The 26,085-nt window shown below is 43.7% G+C and overlaps 1 protein-coding gene across 6 annotated transcripts in view; it reads left to right on the top strand.

The window, feature by feature from the left end:
* SPART (spartin) overlaps positions 1 to 26,085 on the top strand; it is a 110,539-nt gene that overhangs the window by 61,978 nt on the left and 22,476 nt on the right. For 4 of the 6 annotated variants that reach the window (XM_038761571.1, XM_038761568.1, XM_038761570.1 and 1 more), the window contains one exon: positions 24,102 to 24,910. In XM_038761571.1, the coding sequence (XP_038617499.1) occupies positions 24,104 to 24,910 (807 nt within the window). In that variant the 5' untranslated portion in view covers positions 24,102 to 24,103. Of the gene's footprint in view, positions 1 to 20,407; positions 20,476 to 21,385; positions 21,604 to 24,101; positions 24,911 to 26,085 lie in introns of those variants that run through there. The other 2 variants (XM_038761567.1, XM_038761566.1) reach the window with 2 other exon arrangements.

Raw genomic sequence — 26,085 nt, 5'->3', positions numbered from 1 at the left:
GAAGCAGCCCTTTTTCGAGGCGGTATGCCGATGCAGGAAGGAATCACATTATGAACCGCGGAATGTTTCAGTTAGTCCGAGAAAATGTCCGCATTGCAGAATCCAAGGCCTGGGGAAACTGGAGCAAGGACTATTTCCATGATGCCATTAGAGGACAGGTGATGTCACATGAGAAGAGGTGTCTCATTACTCCATCTAGCACAATTTTTGAAATAACCGAACATTAGAAAGAGGAGGTAGAATAGCCCCTGGGAGATTGGAAACTGGGAAATTAAAATGCATATCTTGGCTCAAACAAACAAACAAAAAAAAGAATATTGCCATGGCAGCTATAGCCAGCAGGTCTGATCTCTGCCTAATGCAAAATTCATTTGTATGTTGTGAAAGGAAATCCCAATTCCCTGAGCTGGGCGGTTCAGGTGAGAAAGATAGAGTAAAATGAGGCATGATTGAAGTATTTCTATGGAAATGTGGCTGCCAAATGCCTGGTGTGGAACAGTTTCATTGAACTCTTTGTGGACAGTTTAGGCTAGAGACAAGTTCTGACTTCTAAACAAGGTGACCATTTGTCTGGTCTTACGCTAGTTGCAGTGGACTCCCCTTTAAAAGCAATGTTGGTATTTATTAAGCACTTATAACGTGCCAATCCCCATGCTGGCTATAGAATAATCAAATGAGACACAGTCCGTGTCCTACTCGGGGCTCACAGTCTAAGAGGGAGGGAGAGCAGATACCTTGTCCCCAGTTTACCGACGAGGAAACTGGGTAATGGAGAAGTGAAGTGACTGGTCCAAGGTCACACATCAGGCCAGTGGCAGAGCTGGAACTGGAAATTGATATTTTTGAATCTCAGTTTCAAGCTTTTTCCACTAGGCTACATACCTTGGATAATTGTCTGTTGTGCCTAATGGAGAAAGTCACCCTCTCCTTCTCTAGGTCTCTCTAGCCTAGAGCAGCAGGGCAGAGTTATTCATTCATTCATTCAATTGTATTTATTGAGTGCTTACTGTGTGCAAAGCACTATACTAAGCACTTGAAGTAGAAAAGAAAGCCTTGAAGATAGGAGGGAGGTGGGCATTAGCAGGAGATACTTATGTCAGAAAGACCAACAGTGGAAGGAGAGGCAAAAAAAGGGGTGGGAGGCCCTGAGAAAAAAATGCAATATTACCAAAATCTACCAGAATGGTCCTCTTTCCCTTCTATTATTCTTTTTTTTTTTTTAATGGTATTTGTTAAGCACTTACTGTGTGCCAGGCACTGTTCTAAGTGCTGGGTAGATACAAGATAATTAAGTTGGACACAGCCATTGTCCCAAATGGGGCTCACAGTCTTAATCCCTATTTTACAGATGAGGTAACTGTGGCACAGAGAAGTGTCACACAGCAGACAAGTAGCAGAGTCAGGATTCATTCATTCAGTCGTATTTATTGAGCGCTTACTGTGTGCAGTGCACTGTGCTAAGCGCTTGGGAAGTACAAGTTGGCAACATACAGAGACGGTCTCTACCCAACAACGGACTCAGAGTCTAGAAGGGGGAGAGAGACAACAAAACAAAACATGTGGACAGGTGTCAAGTCGTCAGAAGAAATAGAATTAAGGCTAAACACACATCATTAACAAAATAAATAGAATAGTAAATATGTATGAGTAAAATAAATAGAGTAATAAATCTGTACAAACATACCCAGATCCTCTGACTCCCAGGCTGTTTGCACTAGGCCATGCTGCTTTTACTATTCCTTCTCCCGTCTAGGAACTCCTTCATTTTAATTTGAAATCTTTTGGTGCTTTGTGGTTACTTCCTGGGAATTCCTGCTGAAGGACCCAGCTCCACACTTCGAGCAGCCAATCATATATACCCGACCGATCGACGTGTTTGTCTCTGTCCATTTCATATTGGGCCATGGATGCGAACAAAAGAGTATGGGAAAACCACATCTCGGAGCAGCTTACTCCCATTTCTCTCCTATGAGGCAGGAGTTGCATTTTCAAACCATGCGTGAAGGAAGATTAACTCTATAACTCTCCTGGTGTTCAATACAGTGGATACTGTGTATAAAGTGTCCTTCCAGCGTTTTCAGATCATTCCTTCCCTAATTCCCCAGCAACACTGTAGCCAAAACACCCTTGTGAAAACTCCTCTCATGCCAGAATTGACTGTACTTGAGCAAACTGACCTTAAGAAAAAAAAAATAAGATGAATCATTTGGTTTGATTATTAGTAATGAAATTTTTTTATCACCAGTTAAAGATACTTTTATGACTTTTTAAAAGTGTTCCTCATTTGGGCAGCCACGTTACTCTGTTTAATCAAGTGGAACAGTCAAGAATGAGTCCCTTCTTCACAGTACTGGGACCTCACTGAGAAATGATTAGAGGGCTGCTATCATCCCAACTTTCATGCTGCTTTTATATCACTTGATGAGATTTAATGCCCTGCTGACCTTGGTCATTTTCATATGCTCATGAAAACTTTCCAGGGCCATTTCCAAGTGCTGAAGGGAGAGCATTTTTTCATTCTCGTACTAAGTGGAAAGGTCCTGATGCATTTTGTCCGGGCGAGACACCTGTGAGTTATAGGAAATAAAAAAAATTCCAAAGCTCGTAGTCCAACAGCGATGAAAGCAATAGAAGCAAAGCACAGGAGACGTGGAATAGAAATCTAATCAGGTAGAAATATTGCTGATAAAATAGTACTTTAAATACCCTGCATTATGTTTTATTAGGTAAAATCACCAAGGAATGAAATTATCTGCACTTTCAGGGCAGAATTATGTAGCCTCAAGGGAGTTTTAGATTAAAGTTCTGCATAACATAAATGCCTCTTTCTAATAGTGCTAAAAAAGAGGCCATATCAAATTTTGAAAGTATATGTGCAAATATACCTTGGTAATTCTTATTATGTAATTGAACATCTTCAGAAGAGGCACATCCATCATTCTCGCTGAAGGCTCTCCATTATCGTCATAAAAGAGTTGCGGCACTAATTAACACTTTGTGCGAAATTTGGACACTGTCCCTGTCCCACATAGGGTAGATTGTGATTGTATCCCCTGATGAGGAATCAAGGCCCAGAGAGGTTAAGTGACTTGCCCAAGATCACACAGCAGGCTGGTGACCGAGCTGGAATGCAAACCTGGGCCTCTTGACAACGAGCTAATCAATCAGTTTTATTTGTTGAGAGCTTACTCTGTGCAGAGCACTGTACTAAGTGCTTGGGAGAGTACACTATACCAATATAATAGAGTTGGTAGACATGTTTCCTGCCCACTAAAATCTTACAGTCTAGAGGAGAGCTTGCAGTCTACAGTCTAATCATCATCATCATCGATCGTATTTATTGAGTGCTTACTATGTGCAGAGCACTGTACTAAGCGCTTGGGAAGTACAAATTGGCAACATATAGAGACAGTCCCTACCCAACAGTGGGCTCACAGTCTAAAAGGGGGAGAGTCTAGTCTAGTCCTGGGTGATTTTCACTGGGCATGAAGTCCTGAAGTCACAGGATGTAGGCTTTTTTTTATTCCCAGCAGGAGACCCTGTCATCACTAGTACAGTAAGGGAACTTATTTTCTGGAGCTCAAAGTAGGATTGGATGGGATGGAAAAAAGGTGGGATAAGACAGAGGAGAGAGATGAGATGGTGGTCGTGCGAGAGATTAAAATCACGTCTCCTCAAGAGGCCTTCCCCAATTAAACCCTCTTTTCCCTTACTTCCTCTCCCTTCTGCATCACCTAAGCACTTGGATCTGTGATCTATGCTCTTAGACCTGGACCTTGTAAGCACTTGATACTCATCCTCAGCCTCACAGCACTTAATGTGCATATCGGTAATTGATTAATTTACATTAATGCCTGTCTCCCTCCCTAGACTGTCAGTGCCTTGTGGGAGAGGAATGTGCCTTCCAACTCTTTGTATTGTACTCTTCCAAGTGCTTAGAACAGTGCTCTTCACACAGTGAGTGGTCAATAAGAAACATTGACTGAGAGGGACAGTCGAGAGGTCAGAGATACTCAGGGGTACTTCTCAAACATATACGGGCAGCACCCCTCTAGACTGTAACCTCATTGTGGGCAGGGAACGTGTCTGCCAAGTCTGTTATATTGTACTCTCCCAAGCACTTAGTACAGTGCTTCGCACACAGTAAGCACACAGTAAATGCCACTGGGGATAATAATGATGACAACGATCTCCTAATCCAAAAATGTGGTAATTTAGGTGGCCAGTGAGAGATCTCAAAAATACCTGAACACCTTCACACCCATAAAGTTCCAGATAGGGGATTGACCAGCTGAAAACCAGACTGTATAAAATGGGGAGAGTAGAACAATGCTGATCATAACAGGAGATTATCTCATCTTTCCTCCACTCAACACACAGCACTCTCACTCCCGAACCGACAGTTCCATTCAAATCATGAATTGTTTGCAGAAGGATTTGCCTTAAGGGGAATAATAGAAATTCTCCTCCTCCCTCCCTCCCTCAACCCTTGTTCCTCATTCTCCTCCACTATAGAATACACATTAGTTTTTAACTGACATCTTCATTTCACTGTAAGTGAAATTGCATTGCAGATGGGATCCAATATACTCTTTTACAGAGAGATTAAAAATCAGTAGACGCAAATAGTGAGTAAAAATAAGAGATGAGCACATACTTTATGCACAACACTCCTGGTATAGGTGTACCTCACAATACAGTGGGGTTGTGGTAGTTGAAAATGTGGGTGAATCGTCAATGGCTGGTTCTATTATTCCTATAGATTTACAAGTTATAAATTGGAACTTGTTCCAATAATTCTGAGTTAATCAAATGGTCAATCTGTGGTATTTATGGTGCTTACTGTGTGCAAAGCACTATGTTAAGGGTTTGGGTGAGAACAATAGAATTGGTAGACAGGATCTTCCCCATCAAGGAGCTTACAGTGTGCATATTACAAAGGCTCTGAAATTCCTTTATGTGCTATATATTGTCACAAAAGCATCACTATTGTTTAATCTTTGGCAAAGTAATTCAAAGCACAATGTCACAGCAGTAATTAAATGAGCATGTGTTATATGATTATGAATCTTCCCAGAAGGCAGCAAATGTGGCTTGTTCTATTGATTGATGGTTGTGTTTCAACTTTAAAGAAGAATTCATCCGATTTATATTGAATAACAGCCTTCGTTTGGACTTCTCAAGTGTCTTGTTATAGGCTAACTCCTTTCTGAACACCACATTTTTGAACTCCACTTTTGAACTCCTCTTCCAATCGTCTTTAAATATTAATCTGCTTCCTTTAAAAATGATGCAGTCTTCTTAATCCTCAAATCACTGCCGGTGGTGAAGAGACCCTCACTTCTTTCCCTGTTTTAGCATCTTGCAATGATGCAGTGGATTGTCAAGCTGTTGCGTGTATCATGGGATGGCTTGACCCTGGAGTGTGCCTGTTTTGAGGGGAAATTAAAGAACAATTAAAAACCAAGGGCCCCTATCCTGGAGAAGCCACCAATGGAAGTAACCCTAATCCATGAACTGTCTCTCAGTAAACACTCTCTTTTTCTAGACTGGAAATGAAGAAGGTATTTTTTTCCTCTTGTTTTGAAAAAAAAAACAACCATGCAGTAATATAGTTCTCATCCATGAAGGAAAATAACTTTTGTTGCTATGAATGATGACTAATTCTTACACTATCCATCCATCTCTTCAGTGCGTACATGGCACTTTCTCTCTGCCTTTTGGCCAAGGCGGCTTCTTGTGTAATGAATAATTACTCTGGGTTGCAATGAATTTTTTCCTAGAAAATAATATTTACTTTAAACAAGATGACTGGTGTAGAAATGTAACAGAGTTCTAGACAGCCTTGAATAATAACTATGGTATTTATTAAGTGCTTAGTATATGGCCCTCTAGACTGTAAGCTCCTTGTAGGCAGGGAATTCTTCTACCTACTTTGTTATCTTGTCCTCTTCCAAGCACTTAATACAGTGCTCTGCACACAGTAAGTGCTCGATAAATATCATCGATTGACTGTTTTAGCAGAGCACTAAGCTAAACACTGGGGTCAGTACAAGATAATGAACTAAGTCCCTGTCCCACCCAGCGCTCACAGTTTAAAAGAGAGGGAGAGCATGTATCATCCCCATTTTACAGATGAGGAAACTGAAGCACAGAGAATTTAGGTGATTTGTCCAAAGTCACACAGCAGGCCAGTAGGAGAGCTGGTTTTAGAACTGGGGTCTCCTGACTCCCAAGGGCACCCTAAATCTGTATCCTGTTAAGTTTCCCTGTGGACTGCAAGCTCCTGGTGGACAGGGATCACCAATTTAAAGCCTGTCAAGCTCTTAGTACAATACTTTGCACGCAATAAGTGCTCCATAAATACATGGAGAAGCAGCGTGGCTTAGTGGAAAGAGCACAGGCTTGGGAGTCAGAGGATGTGGGTTCTAATCCCGGCTCTGCCACACGTCTGCTTTGTGACCTTGGGCAAGTCACTTCTCTGTGCCTCAGTGGCCTCATCTGTAAAATGAGGATTAAGACTGTGAGCCCCATGTGGGACAACCTGATTACCGTGTATCTACCCCAGCGCTTAGAACAGTGCTTAACACGTAGTAAACGCTTAAATACCATCACCACAGGTAAATCCACTCTTGCTAGCTCTTATTTGCACCTCGTTCAAACATTAACTATGAGTAGTTTTCTTCCCACTGGTTCTCAGATAGAAAGAGAAGCTTCCATTTTCAAGTCAAGTTCAAGATGAAAATAAGGGTTTTTTATTTATTTTTTTTAAAGTAGGAGGGAGTTCTTCAGATGCCCTCAAAAATGGTTTTGTCTGGAAAGTAGCCTCTGGCTAAACATGAGTGGAAACAGATACTTTGACAGGTTTCAAGGAACGAGTGCTTGTCTTTCAAAATCAGGCTCTGTGGGTGTTTTTAAAATAGCACATTCCTCCTGACCATTTCCAGTAACTTCAGAGATGTATTCAAAAGCAACATCCCATTGTCACATCCCACTCACTTCAGCAGAGATTTGATTAAACTTTAAGAAAGAATATTTCACACAAGAATGCCATGCTATTCTCAGGAGATCGTGGTGAGTGTTTTTCAGTTTGGTGCAGGTGTATAGTTGAAGTAATGATTTGAATGGGAAAAACAGAATTAGGGAGGAAGGAAACAGCATGGAAGCAAAGAAAATAATTTTAACTATCAGTAAGAGATGACAGCTATTTGAGTCAGGCTAGTTATTTGAAACTAACTTTCTCTGCTCTCACAAAACATCAGAAACCTTAAGATATTTTCTGTGACCTTTGAAAATACAGACCAACAAAATGCAGGGCATCAACAGGAAAGGCTTTGAAAGCAGAACAAAAGGCATAATTTTGTAGTATCTAAAACCATCGTATGTTTGTACCTTGAAATCCTACCTTTATTCTGATTCCTTCTCCATGATCCAGTGGAAAAGAACACCGCTGTGGGAATGAATTGGGAGTCCTGGGCTCTAGTCCCAGTTACTCTTGGAGCTGGTTAATGTGGGTGAAGAGTTGCATGTCACAATATGCTGCATCCCTGCTTACCATCTGTATTCCAGTGGGAAAATGATTTGTGGGTTGAAAAGAATGCAAGGGGTGTTGCTACACACTGAACAAGCCACTTACTGTCCAATCAATTCCATTAGTTTGAGCAGTGATATTTATTGAGCACCTACTGTGTGTAGAACACCTTACTAAGTGCTTAATTGTAAAATGGATTGTAAATTCTTCAAGAGCCAGGATCATGTCTACCGACTCTGTTGCCAGGAGATGTACGATAGAAATTTAATCAGGGGGAATTATTGCTGATAAAATAGTACTTTAAAGCCCCGCAGTATATTTTATTGGGTAAAATCACCACGGAATGAAATTATCTGCACTTTCAGGACAGAATTATTTAGCCTCAAGTGAATTTTAGATTCCATATAACAGAGATGCCTCTATTGATACATTCCCTGTTATATCTGACTTGGCAAGGTTTTTGCCCTGCTTTTTACTTTTTTTTCTGGTGAAGCGGTTTCCTTGGCATCTGGGGGAATATTGTGGGGAAAGATTGGGGGAGTCAGTATTTTGAGGGGTTGAAAATGGAGATAGCAGAGAGAAAGCTTTTGAAAGTCACATACTGACCCAAGCAAATATGGTGTCCCCCAAGCATCTTCCTCAGACCTAACAGCACTGATTTCTTTTTCTTAGCTTTATAAATTTGTATTTGGTTTTTAGGATGAGTGAGCACTATCATTTTCCCTATAATAAAGACAGTTCTTTGATAAAGAGAACTTGCAAACTGTATCTGAATCCCAGGAGTAATCTTTTATTTTAAAATAAGTGCATAGAATTTAGCATCTGGGGGAATATTGTGGGGAAAGATTGGGGGAGTCAGTATTTTGAGGGGTTGAAAATGGAGATAGCAGAGAGAAAGCTTTTGAAAGTCACATACTGACCCAAGCAAATATGCTGTCCCCCAAGCATCTTCCTCAGACCTAACAGCACTGATTTCTTTTTCTTAGCTTTATAAATTTGTATTTGGTTTTTAGGATGAGTGAGCACTATCATTTTCCCTATAATAAAGACAGTTCTTTTACAAAGAGAACTTGCAAACTGTATCTGAAACCCAGGAGTAATCTTTTATTTTAAAATAAGTGCATAGAATTTAGCATCTGGGGGAATATTGTGGGGAAAGATTAGGGGAGTCAGTATTTTGAGGGGTTGAAAATGGAGATAGCAGAGAGAAAGCTTTTGAAAGTCACATACTAACCCAAGCAAATATGCTGTCCCCCAAGCATCTTCCTCAGACCTAACAGCACTGATTTCTTTTTCTTAGCTTTATAAATTTGTATTTGGTTTTTAGGATGAGTGAGCACTATCATTTTCCCTATAATAAAGACAGTTCTTTTATAAAGAGAACTTGCAAACTGTATCTGAAACCTAGGAGTAATCTTTTATTTTAAAATAAGTGCATAGAATTTAGCATCTGGGGGAATATTGTGGGGAAAGATTTGGGGAGTCAGTATTTTGAGGGGTTGAAAATGGAGATAGCAGAGAGAAAGCTTTTGAAAGTCACATACTAACCCAAGCAAATATGCTGTCCCCCAAGCATCTTCCTCAGACCTAACAGCACTGATTTCTTTTTCTTAGCTTTATAAATTTGTATTTGGTTTTTAGGATGAGTGAGCACTATCATTTTCCCTATAATAAAGACAGTTCTTTGATAAAGAGAACTTGCAAACTGTATCTGAAACCCAGGGGTAATCTTTTATTTTAAAATAAGTGCATAGAAGTAATAATAATAATAATAGTGGTATTTGTTAAGCACCTACTATGTGCAAGGCACTGTTCTAAGTGCTGGGGGGGATACAAGGTGATCAGGTTGTCCCACGTGGGGCTCACAGTCTTAATCCCCATTTTACAGATGAGGTAACTGAGGCACAGAGAAGTTAAGTGACTTGCCCAAGGTCACATAGCTGACAAGTGGCTGAGCCGGGATTCGAACCCATGACCTCTGACTCCCAAGCCCGGGCTCTTTCCACTGAGCCACGCTGCCTTGAATGCCTTTTCATATTTTAAAGTCAAATCTTGTCACTAAGATATTGAAGACGTGGAAAATGTGGCTTAGTTTGAAGAAATGAAATGAAATGCTGGGCAAATATTTATTAAATACTCATGAGGAGCTGGTAGGAAAGAAACCTGGAAAAATGAATTTCAGCTTTGCATTTCATTTTGAGCCAGAATTCTTTCATATGGTGTATGTGTGTGCCGAACTTTTTGCAGATAAGTGTGATGTCCCCTTTATAAATGGGGCGACAGGTGAAAAAAAACTCCTTAAACGGCATATTTTGGTTCAAAGAAATGAAAATACTTCCCTCTGGCGGTACATTTGCTTCAATCCCAGCCTCCGCGGTGGTGGACGTTTACCTTCAAATTTAAACTTTTTTTCCCCCCAAAGACAGTGAACAGATGCGCCTGCTCGCGTTAAAAGAATCCTACTTTATCAGCATAACGTGATGGATCTAGATGAAGACTCCTGAAATACAAACCACAAAGTCATAGGGCTCAGAGGCCCCTCTGATTTGCTTCTCTGCTCAGTTCTGATTCTTTCTCTAGCTGGAAATCCAGGGTCAGCTAGCTCTAAGGCAGCTATAGTCACTCGGTAATTTCTCTCCCCTGTAATGAATTAGCATATGAGCGCACAAGTGAAGCAGGAAGAATCAATCAATCAATCAATCGTATTTATTGAGCGCTTACTATGTGCAGAGCACTGTACTAAGCGCTTGGGAAGTACAAATTGGCAACACATAGAGACAGTCCCTACCCAACAGTGGGCTCACAGTCTAAAAGGGGGAGACAGAGAACAGAACCAAACATACCAACAAAATAAAATAAATAGGATAGAAATGTACAAGTAAAATAAATAAATAAATAAGTAAATGGAGTAATAAATATGTACAACCATATATACATATATACAGGTGCTGTGGGGAAGGGAAGGAGGTAAGATGGGGGGATGGAGAGGGGGACGAGGGGGAGAGGAAGGAAGGGGCTCAGTCTGGGAAGGCCTCCTGGAGGAGGTGAGCTCTCAGCAGGGCCTTGAAGGGCCTTGAAGAATGATCCCTGACCTCTAGGAGCTGACAATCTCTGCATTCAGAGTATTATACTAAGTACATGGAAGAGTACAATAGAGTTAGTAGACATGAAAGAGCACGGGCTTTGGAGTCAGAGGTCATGGGTTCAAATCCCAGCTCTGCCACTTGTCAGCTGTGTGACTTTGGGCAAGTCACTTAACTTCTCCGTGCCTCAGTCACCTCATCTGTAAAATGGGGATTAAGACTGTGAGCCTGTGGAACAACCTGATCACCTTGTAACCTCCCCAGTGCTCAGAACAGTGCTTTGCACATAGTAAGCACTTACTAAATGCCATTATTATTAAGAAACTTGCACTCTGATGCCTCTGGTGTTTTTTCAGAATGGTACTTTGTTAGGCCCCTCAATTTTTGTCACTCCAGGTGAGTGAGATACCCCTGCTGCTTTAATCCTGCACTTGATATTGCACTTAGGCATTTGATATCAGCCCCACCTTCAACCCCACAGCACTTACGCTGTATACTCATTGTGGGCAGGGACTGTGTCTACCAACTGTGTTATATTGTACTCGCCTATCAATCAATCGATCAGTCAATCAATCATATTTATTAAGTGCTTACTGTGTGCAGAGCACTGTACTAAGTGCTTGGGAAGTACAAGTTGGCAACATATAAGCTAACTAAGTGCTTAGGACTGTGCTCTGCACACAGTAACCACTCAATAAATGTGATTGGTGGATTCTGCACATTTTAATAAATTATACATGATCAATTATTTATTTATATTAATGTCAGGCTCCCCTTCTAGGCTGTAAGCTCCCTGTAGGCAGGGAACACATCTACCAACTCTGGTGTATTGTACTCTTCCAAAAGTTTAATACAGTGCTGTGCACATAGTAAGCACTCAATAAATACCCCCATTGATGATGATGATGATGATGATGTATGATAATCAAGACTGTGAGTAAAAACAATTTAATAGTGCTTAACCTTGCTAGGATAGGGTTCTGTCTTTACTGTGATGATTTTGAACCCAAGGAATAAATCAATTATTTTAGGAGATGTAACATTGAAATCCTACAATCAGCTGAAAGTCACATCAGTTAGCAAGCCTTTTGGGTACTCAAAAGGCTGCTTGAAATGGCTATTTAATTTAAAAAGAATCTAAATCAAGTGAAAATGAAAAGTTGAAAAGGGTATGAAAGCACAATTATAAGAAGAAAAAGTAATCTGAAATTAAATTGATTGATGAATCTAAAGCAGTGCAAATTCAATTCCTGACATACTTCCCTTTTCACCCAGAATTACCCAGTAAGAGAAGACTTTTCATGAATAGTCTCATTTAAACTCCTTTTCCCTCTATTGTGTTCCCTAGACAATTGGTATGATTCTTCAGTAGGGATGGAACACCAGGGAAAAGGCTTTAAAGATCACTAATTCTATCCCTTATACATTTCTCTTCCACAAAGCATACACTAAATGGCTTCAGTGGAAGAGCTATGTAGAGAAGAGATCGACTTTGAGGAGGAGAAATGATAAATTAGCCTTTAGTCACTAAAATAGACAGTAAGATGATTCAACATGTCAATTAAAATGAAAATTTGATAACAAACCAGATGACCAATGATACTGCTTTGATTCGATTATCAAGTACAGTTCAAGATTTACTAAAGCATAAGGCCTATCTGTCACTTCACAATTCACACACTAAAATTTGAGCAATAATATTTAAGACCCTGGTTTGTGCCTCAACAAACAATAATAATAATAATAATAAGTACTGTTTGAGCCTGGGAGAGCCTGACTAGAACCTGCTAATCACACACACACAAAAAGGAACTTCTGTAGTGGTTATCAAGCGAGAGAACAGCAAACCCCTAAAAGGGATAATTTGTTTCTTACCTAATATCCCCACCTACAGGAATCGGATGCCAGCTTCCCACTGTGAATGTGAGGAAGTGAAAAGGGACAGGGATTTTAGGGAAGGGGCAGCGGAGTCAGGCTTCAAAGTGAAAACCGGCCAGAAAGCCACTATATAGAAGTCTCTTCAGCCCAGAGAAGAAATTCTCATGCCTTGTCAGAAGCTGGGAGGCTGGGATTTTCGTTGGAATAGCTGTTGGGAGTATGATTGGAGGCCATGTTAAATAATCAGATTTTAAAGTTCATAATATAAAATGAGAGGATTCCCCCAGGCTAGATTAGTCAAAAACTCTAAAAATCCAACCATTTACAGGGGCTGTGCCCAATTCCTACCTATGTACTTTTTCCCAGCGCTTAGTTTGATGCTCAGCACACTGTAAGCGCTTAGTAAATGCTGTTACTACTATTACTACATCCAAATCAGATCTCCCCAGGGGGTCCTTTTGATTGAAGGTGGGGAAGGTGGAAACGATTTGCCTTTTGATTGAAGGTGGGAACGATTTGAAGTAAAAACGGACCAGCCTGGTGCAGTGAGGAATCTAAAGGCTCTTTTCTAGCAGCCAACTAATGACTGCTCTGGTGTAAGTTGTTGTTTTTAGACCGTGAGCCCACTGTTGGGTAGGGACTGTCTCTATATGTTGCCAACTTGTACTTCCCAAGCGCTTAGTACAGTGCTCTGCACACAGTAAGTGCTCAATAAATACGATTGATTGATTGATTGTTGCTGTACAATTGTCTATTTGTATCGACTGTCCTTATCATTCTTTCCCAAAGTGTCTGTCTCCCTCCCTTTTCTCCGCTACCACCCACTCGAGATTGTAGGGCAGTGTCCGTGTCTCGATCAATACTGTATCCTGGTATAAAGCCCTGCACATTGTAAGTGCTTAATAAATGTCAAAGCTATTAAGGAAGCAGTGTACCATACACAAGGAAAATAATGTCAGGAAGAGAATTTTTAACTGTCCATATGCCATCCTTGTGCTCTGCTGGTGTATTTTAGCTTTGGCTTTATGGTTTTATAAATGGTAGATTTGCACAATTACCAGATTTGGACAATATCCAGATATGCAATTTGCAGGAGTCCAATTATATTAAGAAAGCATCCAGTTATTGATCTTTTGTCATACATCCTCTATGTTTATCTATGTTTATCCTCTGAGTTTTTAAAGTTAGACCCCAGGGGAGAACCCCTCCTCAGTTGTGGAGGGGGTCCCCTTCTCAAAGTAAAGTTGCTTTTAGCCGTGTCCTCCACCCCTGCCTGCCTTCTTCAAATCAGAAAATCAGCCCCAAAGACTGTGTGGGAAAAATGGAAATGCCGCTTCCTCAGTATCTTCGGATCGATCCCTAGTGGCCTAGCAGTCAGGGATTCTGTGTTTTCTCTGCCTTGGCCTTGGTTGATTCCTGGTCATAATAATACAGGCATTTTTACAGGGCTTTTATTATTTTTCTTTCCAAAGTGCTTTGGCATCAGTGATCTCATCCTCCCAACATCCCTTTGAGGTAGAGGGAAGATTATCTCAGTTTTATGGATGAGGAAATGAGGCACAGTGAGGTTGTCTTGCCTTAGATAATAATAATAATAATAATAATGGTATTTGTTAAGTGCTTACTATGTGCAAAGCACTGTTCTAAGCACTGGGGAGATACAAGGTGATCAGGTTGTCCCACGTGGGGCTCACAGTCTTAATCCCCATTTTACAGATGAGGGAACTGAGGCACAGAGAAGTGAAGGGACTTACCCAAAGTCAAACAGCCAACAATTGGAGGATCCGGGATTTGAATCCACGACCTCTTTCCACTAAGTCACGCTTCTTCTCTATGCTTCTTCACACACAATGTGGCCTGCCTCACATAGCAGGCCAGGGGAAGAACTGGAACTAGAACCTAGCACTCCTGACTTTTACTATGATTTATTTTTTTCACTAATCTCATCATCAATCGTATTTATTGAGCTCTTACTGTGTGCAGAGCACTGTACTAAGCGCTTGGGAAGTACAAGTTGGCAACATATAGAGACAGTCCCTACCCAACAGTGGGCTCACAGTCTAAAAGTCTGTAATCTATAAATCTATAATCTATAAAAGTCTATAATCTGTGCTGTTCACTCAAGATCCTCGGGATCAGATAAAGAAGGAGAAACATGACCTAGTGGAAAGCGCACAGACCTGGGAATTGGAGGACCTGTGTTCTAATCCGGGCTCTGCCAGTTTGTTTTTTATGGTTATTTGTTAAGCAGTTACTATGTGCCAGGCACTGTACTAAGCACCGGGGTAGATACAAGCTAATCAGGTTGGACACAGTCCGTGTCCCACATGGGGCTCACAATCTAAGTCCCCATTTTACAGATGAGGTAACCAAGGCCCACAATCACACAGCGTACAATTTGCCTGCCGTATAACCTTGGGCAAGTCGCATCATTTCTCTGTGCCTCAGTCTCCTCATTTGTAAAATGGATCGGCAGGGGTCAACACCTGATCTCCCTCCTACTTAAGACTGTGAGCCCCATGTGGGACAGGGACTATGTAATAGAAGCAGAATAGAAGCAGAATAGGACTATGTAGAGAAGCAGCGTGGCTCAGTGCAAAGAGCATGGGCTTTGGAGTCAGAGGTCATGGGTTCAAATGCCAGCTCCGCCTATTTCCAGCTGTGTGACTTTGGGCAAGCCACTTAACTTCCCCATGCCTCAGTTCCCTCATCTGTAAAATGGGGATGAAGACTGCGAGCCCCCCGTGGGACAACCTGACCACCTTGTAACCTCCCCAGCGCTTGGAACAGTGCTTTGCACATAGTAAGCTCTTAATAAATGCCATTATTATTATTATGTACCTCCCGATTAACTTGTATCTACCCCAGAGTTTAGAACCGTGCTTGACACATAGTAAGTGCTGAACAACAACAACAACAACAACAATAATAATAATAATAATAACAGCAATAACAACAATAATAATGATAATGATGATGATGATAATAATAATAATAATAATAATAATAATAATAATAGACCTCCTCTCTAATGACATTTCAGTGAGTCCCCTGCAATTCAAGGCCATTCGCTCCCACCTGTCAGCCCTCCATCACCTCCTACAATACCTAAACTTTTCCAGCCTGCCAGGGCATTCTGCCAAACCACTTCCAACCAAGCTCCGTGCCAGAATAAGCTGCCACCCCGATGTTGCACAAAGAACAGTGCTGTGCAGTAGTGCCCGTCTCCCAAGGCCCACGGGCTACCTTGCACCTACTCCTCAACAAGTCCCTCTTCTGTGTCTTCCCAGCTCGAACTCAGGTCCCCACTCAAGCAACCCGGACAATCACTTGAGCGTGTTAACGATCCGGGTAACCTGGGTGGGTAATGCTGGCCTGGTACTGCCAATCAATCAATCGACTGCATTTATTTGTACATATTTATTACTCTATTTATTTCTTTATTTTACTTGTACCTATCTATTCCATTTATTTTATTTTGCTAGTAGGTTTGGTTTTGTTCTCTGTCTCCCCCTTCTAGACTGTGAGCCCACTGTTGGGTAGGGACTGTATATGTTGCCAGCTTGTACTTCTCAAGCGCTTAGTACAGTGCTCTGCACACAGTAAGCGCTCAATAAATACGATTAATTGATTGATTGATTGATTGAGTGTTTACAGTGTGCAGGGCACTATACTGAGCACTTGGGCGAGTGCAATATAGCAATCTAACGGAGTTGGTAGGCACGTTCCCTGCCCACAACAAGCTTACTGTCCTGCAGTGGACCCTACCAACACACAGAGTTTTTTGATTGATTTGTTCAGAGCCCTCAGGCTGAGCCCAGTGGCTAGGCTGCCCAGTAATAGTATTTTTTGAAGCTCTGTGTGCAAATCATGAGGTGAATACAATAAAATTCAGTTTGGACCTATTCCTTGCCCCCTAAGGAGGTGGGAGTGTCCGAATAATAATAATAATAATGATGGCATGTATTAAGCGCTTACAATGTGCAAAGCCCATTCTAAAGCGCTGGGGAGGTTACAAGGTGATCAGGTTGTCCCCCGAGGGGGCTCACGGTCTTAATCCCCATTTTACAGATGAGGTAACTGAGGCACAGAGAAGTTAAGTGGCTTGCCCAAACTAATGTGGGGGAACAGGGGCTAGGTATTGAATCCCCAGTAGAGAAGCAGCTTGGTTTAGTGGAAAGAGACCGGGCTTGGTCAGAGGTCCTGGGTTCAAATCCTGGCTCTGCCACTTGTCAGCCATGTGACTTTGGGCAAGTCACTTCACTTCTCTGGGCCTCAGTTACCTCATCTGTAAAATGGGGACGAAGACTGTGAGCCCCATGTGGGACAACCTGATTACCTTGTATCTTACCCTAGCGCTTAGAACAGTGCTTGGCTCATAGTAAGCGCTTAACAAATACCAACATTATTATTATTATTATTATTATTTAGAGAAGCAGCGTGGCTCAGTGGAAAGAGCTCGGGCTTTGGAGTCAGAGGTCATGGGTTCAAATCCCGGCTCCGCCACTTGTCAGCTGTGTGACTTTGGGCAAGTCACTTCACTTCTCTGGGCCTCAGTTCCCTCAGCTGGAAAATGGGGGTTAAGTCTGTGAGCCCCACGTGGGACAACTTGATTACCTTGTATCTACCCCAGCGCTTAGAACAGTGCTTTGCACATAGTAAGCGCTTAATAAATGCCATTATTATTATTATTATTATTATTTTACAGACGAGTTAACTGAGGCACAGAGAAGTTACTGAGGAACGTGACACGCAAGCGGCAGAGTCGGGATTAGGAGCCAGGTTTCCTGCCTCCCAGACTTGTACTCTTTCCCCTAGGCCACAATGCTATTTTAGGACCAGAAGCACCGGGTTCTGCCACCCTCCCCCTCGGTCCATTTTTTTTTAAATGACATTTATTAAGCACTTACTATGTGCAAAGCACTGTTCTAAGCACTCTGCAAGAAGTGGTGAAAGACCTGGAGCCCAACCGCTCTGCCGGCCGGTCCCATTTCCCACCTAGCAAGGGAAACATAGTGCCTTACTAGCAAGGGCTTGGGAGTCAGAGGACGTGGGTTCTAATCCCGACTCCGCCACGAGTCTGCTCTGTGACCTTGGGCAAGTCACTTCTCTGTGCCTCAGTTTCCCTCATCTATACTATTTATTTTATTTTGTTAGTATGTTTGGTTTTGTTCTCTGTCTCCCCCTTTTAGACTGTGAGCCCACTGTTGGGTAGGGACTGTCTCTATATGTTGCCAATTTGTACTTCCCAGGCGCTTAGTACAGTGCTCTGCACACAGTAAGTGCTCAATAAATACGATTGATGATGATGATGATGAATAATAATGTCATTTATTAAATGCTTACTTTGTGCAAAGCACTGTTCCAAGTGCTGATAAAATGGGGATTAATTCTTCTAGACTGTGAGCCCACTGTTGGGTAGGGACTGTCTCTATATGTTGCCAACTTGTACTTCCCAAGCGCTTAGTACAGTGCTCTGCACACAGTAAACGGTCAATAAATATGATTGATTGATTAATGATGGTATTTGTTAAGTGCTTACTATATGCCACTGTTCTAAGAGCTGGCGGAGATACAGGGTAATCAGGTTGTCCCACGTGGACAACCCAGCGCTTAGAACGGTGCTTGGCACATAGTAAGCACTTAACAAATAATAATAATAATAATAATAATGATGGCATTTATTAAGTGCTTCATTCATTCATTCAATCGTATTTATTGAGCGCTTCCTGTGTGCAGAGCACTGTACTAAGCGCTTGGAAAGTACTTGTTGTACAGGTACAAGCTTACTATGTGCCAAACACTGTTCTAAGCGCTGGGGAGGTTACAAGGTGATCAGGTTGTCCCTCGGGGGGCTCACAGTCTTCATCCCCATTTTACAGATGAGGGAACTGAGGCACAGAGAAGTTAAGTGGCTTGCCCAAGGTCCCACAGCAGACAGGTCCCACAGCAGACAAGTGGCTGAGTTGGGATTAGAACCCAGGTCCTCTGACTCCCAAGCCCGGGCTCTTTCCACTCAGCCACGCTAATAAGACTATGAGCCCCACACAGGATCACCTGATTACCTTGTATCTCCCCCAGCGCTTAGAACGGTGCTCGGCACATAGTAAGCGCTTAACAAATACCATCATTATTATTATGAGGCTCCGGGGACGGTGAGCCCGTTGGGTGGGTGTTGTCTCTGTTACCAAATTGTACTTTCCAAGCGCTTAGTGCAGTGCTCTGCACACAGTAAGCGCTCAATAAATACGATTGAATGAATGAACGAACGAATGAATGAACGAAAGAGTTCACTGTCTACATGTTTTGTCACCTGTCTACATGTTTTGTTCCACCTCCCTACATGTTTTGTTTTGTTTTGTTGTCTTTCTCCCCTTTCTATACTGTGAGCCCGTTATTGGGTAGGGACCATCGCTATATGTTGCCAACTTGTACTTCCCAAGGGCTTAGTACAGTGCTCTGCACACAGTAAGCGCTCAATAAATATGATTGAATGAATGAATATAGCTATAATTCACAATAATAATAATGATGGCATTTATTAAGCACTTACTATATGCAAAGCACTGTTCTAAGCGCTGGGGAGGTTACAAGGTGATCAGGTTGTCCCACTTGGGGCTCACAGTCTTCATCCCCATTTCCACATGAAGGAACTGAATCACAGAGAAGTTAAGTGACATGCCCAAAGTCACACGGCAGACAAGTGGTGGAGCCGGGATTTGAACCCATGACCTCTGACTCCAAAGCCCGGGCTCTTTCCACTAAGCCACACTGTTTTGACACCTGTCTGTTTTGTTTTGTTGTCTGTCTCCCCCTTCCAGACTGTGAGCCCGTTGTTGGGTAGGGACCGTCTCTATATGTTGCCGAATTGGACTTCCCAAGCGCTTAGTCCAGTGCTCTGCACACAGGAAATGCTCATTAAATACGATTGAATGATTCTATTTATTTTATTTTGTTAATATGTTTTGTTTTGTTGTCTGTCTCCCCCTTCTAGACAGTGAGCCCGCTGTTGGGTAGGGACCATCTCTATCTGTTGCCGACTTGGACTTCCCAAGCGCTTAGTCCAGTGCTCTGCACACAGGAAGCGCTCATTAAATACGATTGAATGATTCTATTTTATTAATATGTTTTGTTTTGTTGTCTGTCTCCCCCTTCTAGACTGTGAGCCCCCTGTTGGGTAGGGACCGTCTCTATTCATTCGTTCATTCACTCAATCGTATTTATTGAGCACTTACTGTGTGCAGAGCACTGTACTAAGCGCTTGGGAAGTCCAAGTTGGCAACATCTACAGACGGGCCCTACCCACCAGCGGGCTCACAGTCTAGAAAGGGGAGACAGACAACAAAACAAAACATATTAACAAAATCAATCAATCAATCGTATTTATTGAGCGCTTACTGTGTGCAGAGCACTGTACTAAGCGCTTGGGAAGTCCAAGTGGGCAACATCTAGAGACGGTCCCTCCCCAACAGCGGGCTCACAGTCTAGAAGGGGGAGACAGAGAACAAAACCAAACGTATTAACAAAATAGAATAAATAGAATTAATATGTACAAGTAAAATAAATACATATTTATATATATGTTGCCAACTTGTGCTTCCCAAGCGCTTAGTACAGTGCTGCGCACACAGTGAGCGCTCAATAAATACGATTGAATGAATGAATGAATGAACGAACGAACGAATGAATGAAAGGCGCCCTCTAGAGGCCGCGCCCATCCGCGGCTGCGGCCGGTTCGGGCGGGGCCGGGAAGGGCCCGAACGGTCGCGGTCACGTGGCGGACGGTGGGCGGGGCCTGAGGGGCGGGCCTTGATTGGTCGGGGTCACGTGAGGGTAGGTGGGCGTGGCCTTAAGGGCGGGTCCTGATTGGTCGGGGCCTGTCCGGCACGTGGCCCGACCCCCCCCCCCATAATAAACGGCCTGATTGACAGCCGCCTGTGGTGAGGAGATCCGGGAATGCCGGATTGGGAAGAGGAGGAGGAGGTGGGGAGCCCCGGGAATTCGGGATCAGGAGGGGGAGGTGGGGAGCCCCGGGAATTCGGGATCGGGAGGAGGAGGAGGTGGGGAGCCCTGGGAATTCGGGATCGGGAGGAGGTGGTGGGGAGCCCCGGGAATTCGGGATCAGGAGGAGGAGGGCACCCCCGGGAATTCGGGATTGGGAGGAGGAGGAGGAGGAGGTGGGAGCCCCGGGAATTCGGGATCAGGAGGGGGAGGTGGGGAGCCCCGGGAATTCGGGATCAGGAGGGGGAGGGGAGCCCCGGGAACCCTGAATCGGGAGGAGGAGGGGAGCCCCGGGAATTCGGGATCGGGAGGAGGAGGTGGCGAGCCCCGGGAATTCGGGATCGGGAGGGGGAGGGGAGCCCCGGTTATTCGGGATCGGGAGGAGTAGGTGGGGAGCCCCGGGAACCCTGAATCGGGAGGAGGAGGGGAGCCCCGGGAATTCGAGATCGGGCGGAGGAGGTGGGGAGCCCCGGGAATTCGGGATCGGGCGAGGAGGTGGGGAACCCCAGGAACCTGGGAGCGGGGGAGGAGGGGAGCCCTGGGAATTGGGGATCGGGAGGGGCCGGGGCCGGCGGGGCCACTGCCCCAAAGGCCCCAGGGGCAGAGCGGCCCGGGAGGGAAAACTCGGCCGGGAGCCGCCCAGCCCAACTCAGAGGGACCCCCCCAATCCTCCCAGCCCCACCATTATACCCGGGGCCCTTCGCAAATCCCGGGGGATTCTCCCACCGGCCGGCCGAACGTCGGGATCCGTCCGAGCCTCAGACGAGTGGGGAGTCACTACTTCTTCCCGGTTCGGATTCGTGCAGAACCCGCTTTTCCCAACCCCCCCCCCCCCCCCCCCAGCCCCGGGCCCTAGTGAGAGAAATTTCTCTCCTCTTTCAGAGTCCCTAAGTGGGCCTGTTTTGCTCGGTCATAGTCACAGGCCCTTGTGAAAGTGGTAAGGGCTGGTAGTTTATACGTCTTTGGCCCTAGATTTAGAGGGGGGCATTATTATTATTATGGTCATCATTATTATTAATCAATCATGTAAGTGTCTGAAGCGCCATCCTACAACTACTAGAGGCCTTAGTAATAGGGGGTGATAGTCCCTAACCCTGTGCAGGACGTAAGGTACATATTTATTACTCTATTTACTTATTTTACTTGTACATATCTATTCTATTTATTTTATTTTGTTAGTATGTTTGGTTTTGTTCTCTGTCTCCCCCTTCTAGACTGTGAGCCCACTGTTGGGTAGGGACTGTCTCTAGATGTTGCCATCTTGGACTTCCCAAGCGCTTAGTACAGTGCTCTGCACACAGTAAGCGCTCAATAAATACGATTGATTGATTGACCCAGACTCCCTCCCCGACCAAGCAAGGGCTCATTTCCTCTCCTCCCACTCCCGTCTGCATCGCCCTGGGATTTGCCCCTTATCTTCACCCCTCCCTCAGTCCCCTGGCACTTAGGAACATATCCGGAATTTATTATTGTTAACGTCCGTCTCCCCCTCTAGACTGTAAGTGCCTTGTATTGTGCTCTCCCAAGTGCTTAGAACAGTGCCCTACATACAGTAAGTGCTCAATAAATACAGTTGATTGATAGCTTTGTGTGTACCTGAATTTGGAAAGATTAGGACACTCAGCTGCCATTGCATCTGAGCCAATGCCTACAGGAATGGGAAGCCCCCCAAATAATGCCTGCCCCAGCCCCAAACCAGCTCAAATCCTGGCTCTGCCGGCAGCCTACCTAGTTTTAAGCAGAGAAGCAGCATGGCTCAGTGGAAAGGGCACGGGCTTGGGAGTCAAAGGTCATGGGTTCAAATCTTGGCTCCACTGCTTGTCAGCTGTGTGACTTTGGGCAAGTCACTTAACTTCTCTGTGCCTCAGTTGCCTCATCTGTAAAATGGGGATTAAGATTGTGAGTCCCACATGGGACAACCTGATCACCTTGTATCCTCCCCAGCGCTTAGAACAGTGCTTTGTACATAGTAAGCGCTTAACAAATACCAATTGTGAGCCCCACATGGGACAACCTGATCACCTTGTATCCTCCCCAGCGCATAGAACAGTGCTTTGCACATAGTAAGTGCTTAACAAATACCAAAGTTATTATTATTATTTTAAATTATGAAGGGTAGCAAGGGTGTGTGTGTGTATATGTATATATATATATATATATATACACACACATGTATGTACACACATACGGTCACACACATCTACCCTTTTTTCTCTGACTTGCAGGATTTGGATTTGGAACTAGGATTGTGTCACATGAGAAACTCCTCTTTCCCCCGTGGGCCTGATTCTGTCGAAAACCTTTATATACTGACATTCTATTTTTAACTGCACTTGAATAAGGGGGGGTTTATACTGTAGAACCTGTGACCCAGAGTCCAATTTTGAATGGTCATTCCTTTTCTTCCAACATATTACTTCAATTTTATTGGTTAGTATGTAGTTCCTAGACAGTGTTGGCATTGGCGTAAAAAGATCGCATTGGTCTGTCTAATCTGTACTCTCCCAAGTGCTTAGTGCAGCGCTCTGCTCATAATAAGTGCACACAATAATCAATAATTTTGATGCAGCATATTCAGTGCGCCAAGTAAGTTCAGACAAAATGAATCACTTATAAAAATATTTCAAAACGTGTTTGTTACTTTCTGAACAGTTATCTTCAGCATTGGGCCCTTAAAACAGTATTTTATTGCTCAGAAAAGACCCAGGATTTACTGAGTGGTGTTTACTGAGCACTTACTGTACCGAGCTCGTAGCATTGTACTAAGCACTTAGCACTTCGGAGTTCAATCATTTACTCAAAGGCTCTGCACAGCAAAACCATCTCAAACTGGATTTTAAAATTCAGGGCTCTGGAATATGGCTTTCACACTCGGGAATGTTGCTATTGCAGCTGCATGTGATGTCTTAAATTTTATCCTTTCAGCAAAAAGTCTGGTTTACCCAAATTAGTTATTTTAGGACCGTCAAGTAACTGAGAACAGTGCTTGACACATAGTAAGCACTTAACAGATACCGTTACTATTGCTAGACAGTTGTTTTGACGTGTCTTTGTAATGTCCTGAAATAGTCCAGAAATTGAAGCGAAATCCATGGTGCTCTGCTTACTTTTTAAAAAGTTTTTTTTTTTCCTCTTTCCATTTCAATTCTAATTTATCATGTATTCAACTTGTGGAGTTTCTCATTCTAGATTAACCAAACCTGATTAGTGTGCTTTAGGGTTTGGGTCTACTGATTAGAAACCTTGAGTTTGAAATCTTAAAGTTAGCAGGGAATATAAGGTAACAGTATATTTAGATTTTACCATTATGGAATGTGGGCTTTTAAATTGTGTTGGAACTCTTTGTACTTCCCAAGCGCTTAGTACAGTGCTCTGCACACAGTAAGCGCTCAGTAAATACAAATGAATGAATGAACTCTACTTTAACGTGAATGTAACTCAAGAATCATTTAATAGAGTGTAGTCTATATTATCCTTAGTACTTGACTGGCCAAAAGTAGAAACATTGCCCCTTCCCTCAAGGAGTTTACAATTTAATGGACTATTTTCCCTCTGACTAATAAGGAAAGAAGAAATCTTTGGAAAAGATGGATTTTTTTTTCTTTCAGTAATGGAGCCGGCCGCCAGTCCGGAGACCGAAGACCCCGAAAGTGTCAGACTCATCAAAGAAGCCTATAAGAAGGCATTTCAATTTGTTAATAAAGGACTGAACACCGATGAACTGGGTCAGAAGGAAGAAGCAAAGCGTTACTACAAGCAAGGACTAGAACACCTCCACCGAGGAATCAGCATTCCCTCAGCGGGGTCCGAGCGCACTGGGCCTCAGTGGGACTCTGCTAGACAGATGCAGCGGAAGATGCAAGAGACCTTGCAGAATGTCAACTCCAGGCTGGGCATCCTGGACCAGAGTCCTTCGGCCCTTCCCGACACGAGCAGTGACCCTCAGGGGTTGCCCAAATTATATCCAGCGTTGCCCCCTAAGCCAGATAGACCCCCACTGCCTCAGTCTCTGATTTCACCACCTCAGTCTCCGAAAGTAAATGGAAAAATTCCAACTACGAGTGTGGGGCCTGCCAGTCCTCCGTCTTCAGACGCTCCTTGTGGTCCAGGCGACGCACCGCCTGCTTATACGCCCCAGGCTGCAGACGGACACTACACTGTGTCCTATGGCACTGATTCTGGGGAGGTTTCATCTGTTGGAGAAGACTATTACGCAAATTCAGCTCAGCCCCCTCCTCTCGAGAGCCTAGGGGTAGATGCGGAAGAGTTGATTTTGATTCCCAGTGGAGTACAGATTTTCTTTGTGACTCCCGAAGGACAGGTCAGCGCACCTTCGTACCCCGGGTACCTGCGCATTGTGAAGTTTTTGGACACCACCAGTGAAGCGGCCCAGTCTCGTCCTCCTGGATTTCTTCAGGTAATGGCCGAGAAACATTTGAAATGTAAACCATGTGATTTCCACTGCTTGCTACAAATTAAAGCCTATAATAGAGTTCCAGTTTGCACGTCCGTGCACGTAGCTTTAATTTAGTCTCCTGGCAGGAATTTTCCATTCTGAAGCAAATATGAAAGTGCCAATTTTCTATAGAGAATTCAACCGTGTGAAATTTTTATGGTTGAGAAGAGCAGCTGTGTTTTCAGTCATGACCTTCCTTAAAATACAATCTCTGTCTCGTTGTAGAAATCAGCCAGTCTTTTCTGCAAAGAAGATGGATAAGTGAAACCGAAAATTGATTTTCAAAACAGATTCATACCCCCCCCCCCCCCCCGCCCCACCAAAAACAGTTGCTTTGGTCAAACCCAAAAGTGCTTAAAACAATTTTTACAGTGAACACTTGGCTGAAAGGGTGACTCGAGGAAGTGGGGAAGCAGGTGAAAGTGTATCTAGAGCAGGTTGAGCAGTTATTTTGGCCAAAAGACCACTTGCCAGCTTCCCAGGCGACTCATCCTCTGGCTGTCAGGGAGAGAATAGGTGGGAAGGATGTGAAAAGGTGCAAGTGCAGCCACTTCTGCTAGGGCCTGTTTCTTAACCAACCGTGGATGCAGTCAGCGGCCCTGGCACACAGCGTGGCAGCCCTGAGGTCTACGATAGGCTTGGAGCCAGGAGGAGGCCTCTGCCTTGGGTCGCGCAGCCATTTCTGCAAATTGTTCGATGGCCCCGCTCTAGCCCCAAGGGTGGATAGATCCAACTGGAGACTGGCTGTGGCCTACACTGACCTCAGGGTTCAAGAGAAAACGTTTTGATTTTACAGGCTGTTGCAGGACCGAAGGGGCAAGTGGCCAACTTATTTGCCTCATGTTTGCTCTTTTACCCCTTTCTCACTCCCCAACCCCCTCCAGCTGGCCGAAAGCTCACAGTTCAGGCCTCTGCAAGTCCCTTACAGTTTTCGACTCTGAAATACTAGAGTTGAGCATCTGTCTAAGGGATCTCTATTTTTTCCATTTTAGTTCTAAATCGCATCCACTAGATGATTGTAAAATGTGCTCTAGTCTCTTGACTTATTCTTCAGGCCGATATCACTCTTGGCTTTAAAAAAAAATCTATCCCCCAAATCAGAGTCCATTAAAGGAGGTGTTAAATTAGAGTTCCTG

Source organism: Tachyglossus aculeatus, chromosome 20 (genome assembly GCF_015852505.1).
Source record: "Tachyglossus aculeatus isolate mTacAcu1 chromosome 20, mTacAcu1.pri, whole genome shotgun sequence".
In the NCBI taxonomy this organism is placed as follows: domain Eukaryota; kingdom Metazoa; phylum Chordata; class Mammalia; order Monotremata; family Tachyglossidae; genus Tachyglossus; species Tachyglossus aculeatus.
The sequence above is the reverse complement of the archived record's forward strand: the minus strand, read 5'-3'. Positions and strand labels throughout refer to the sequence as shown.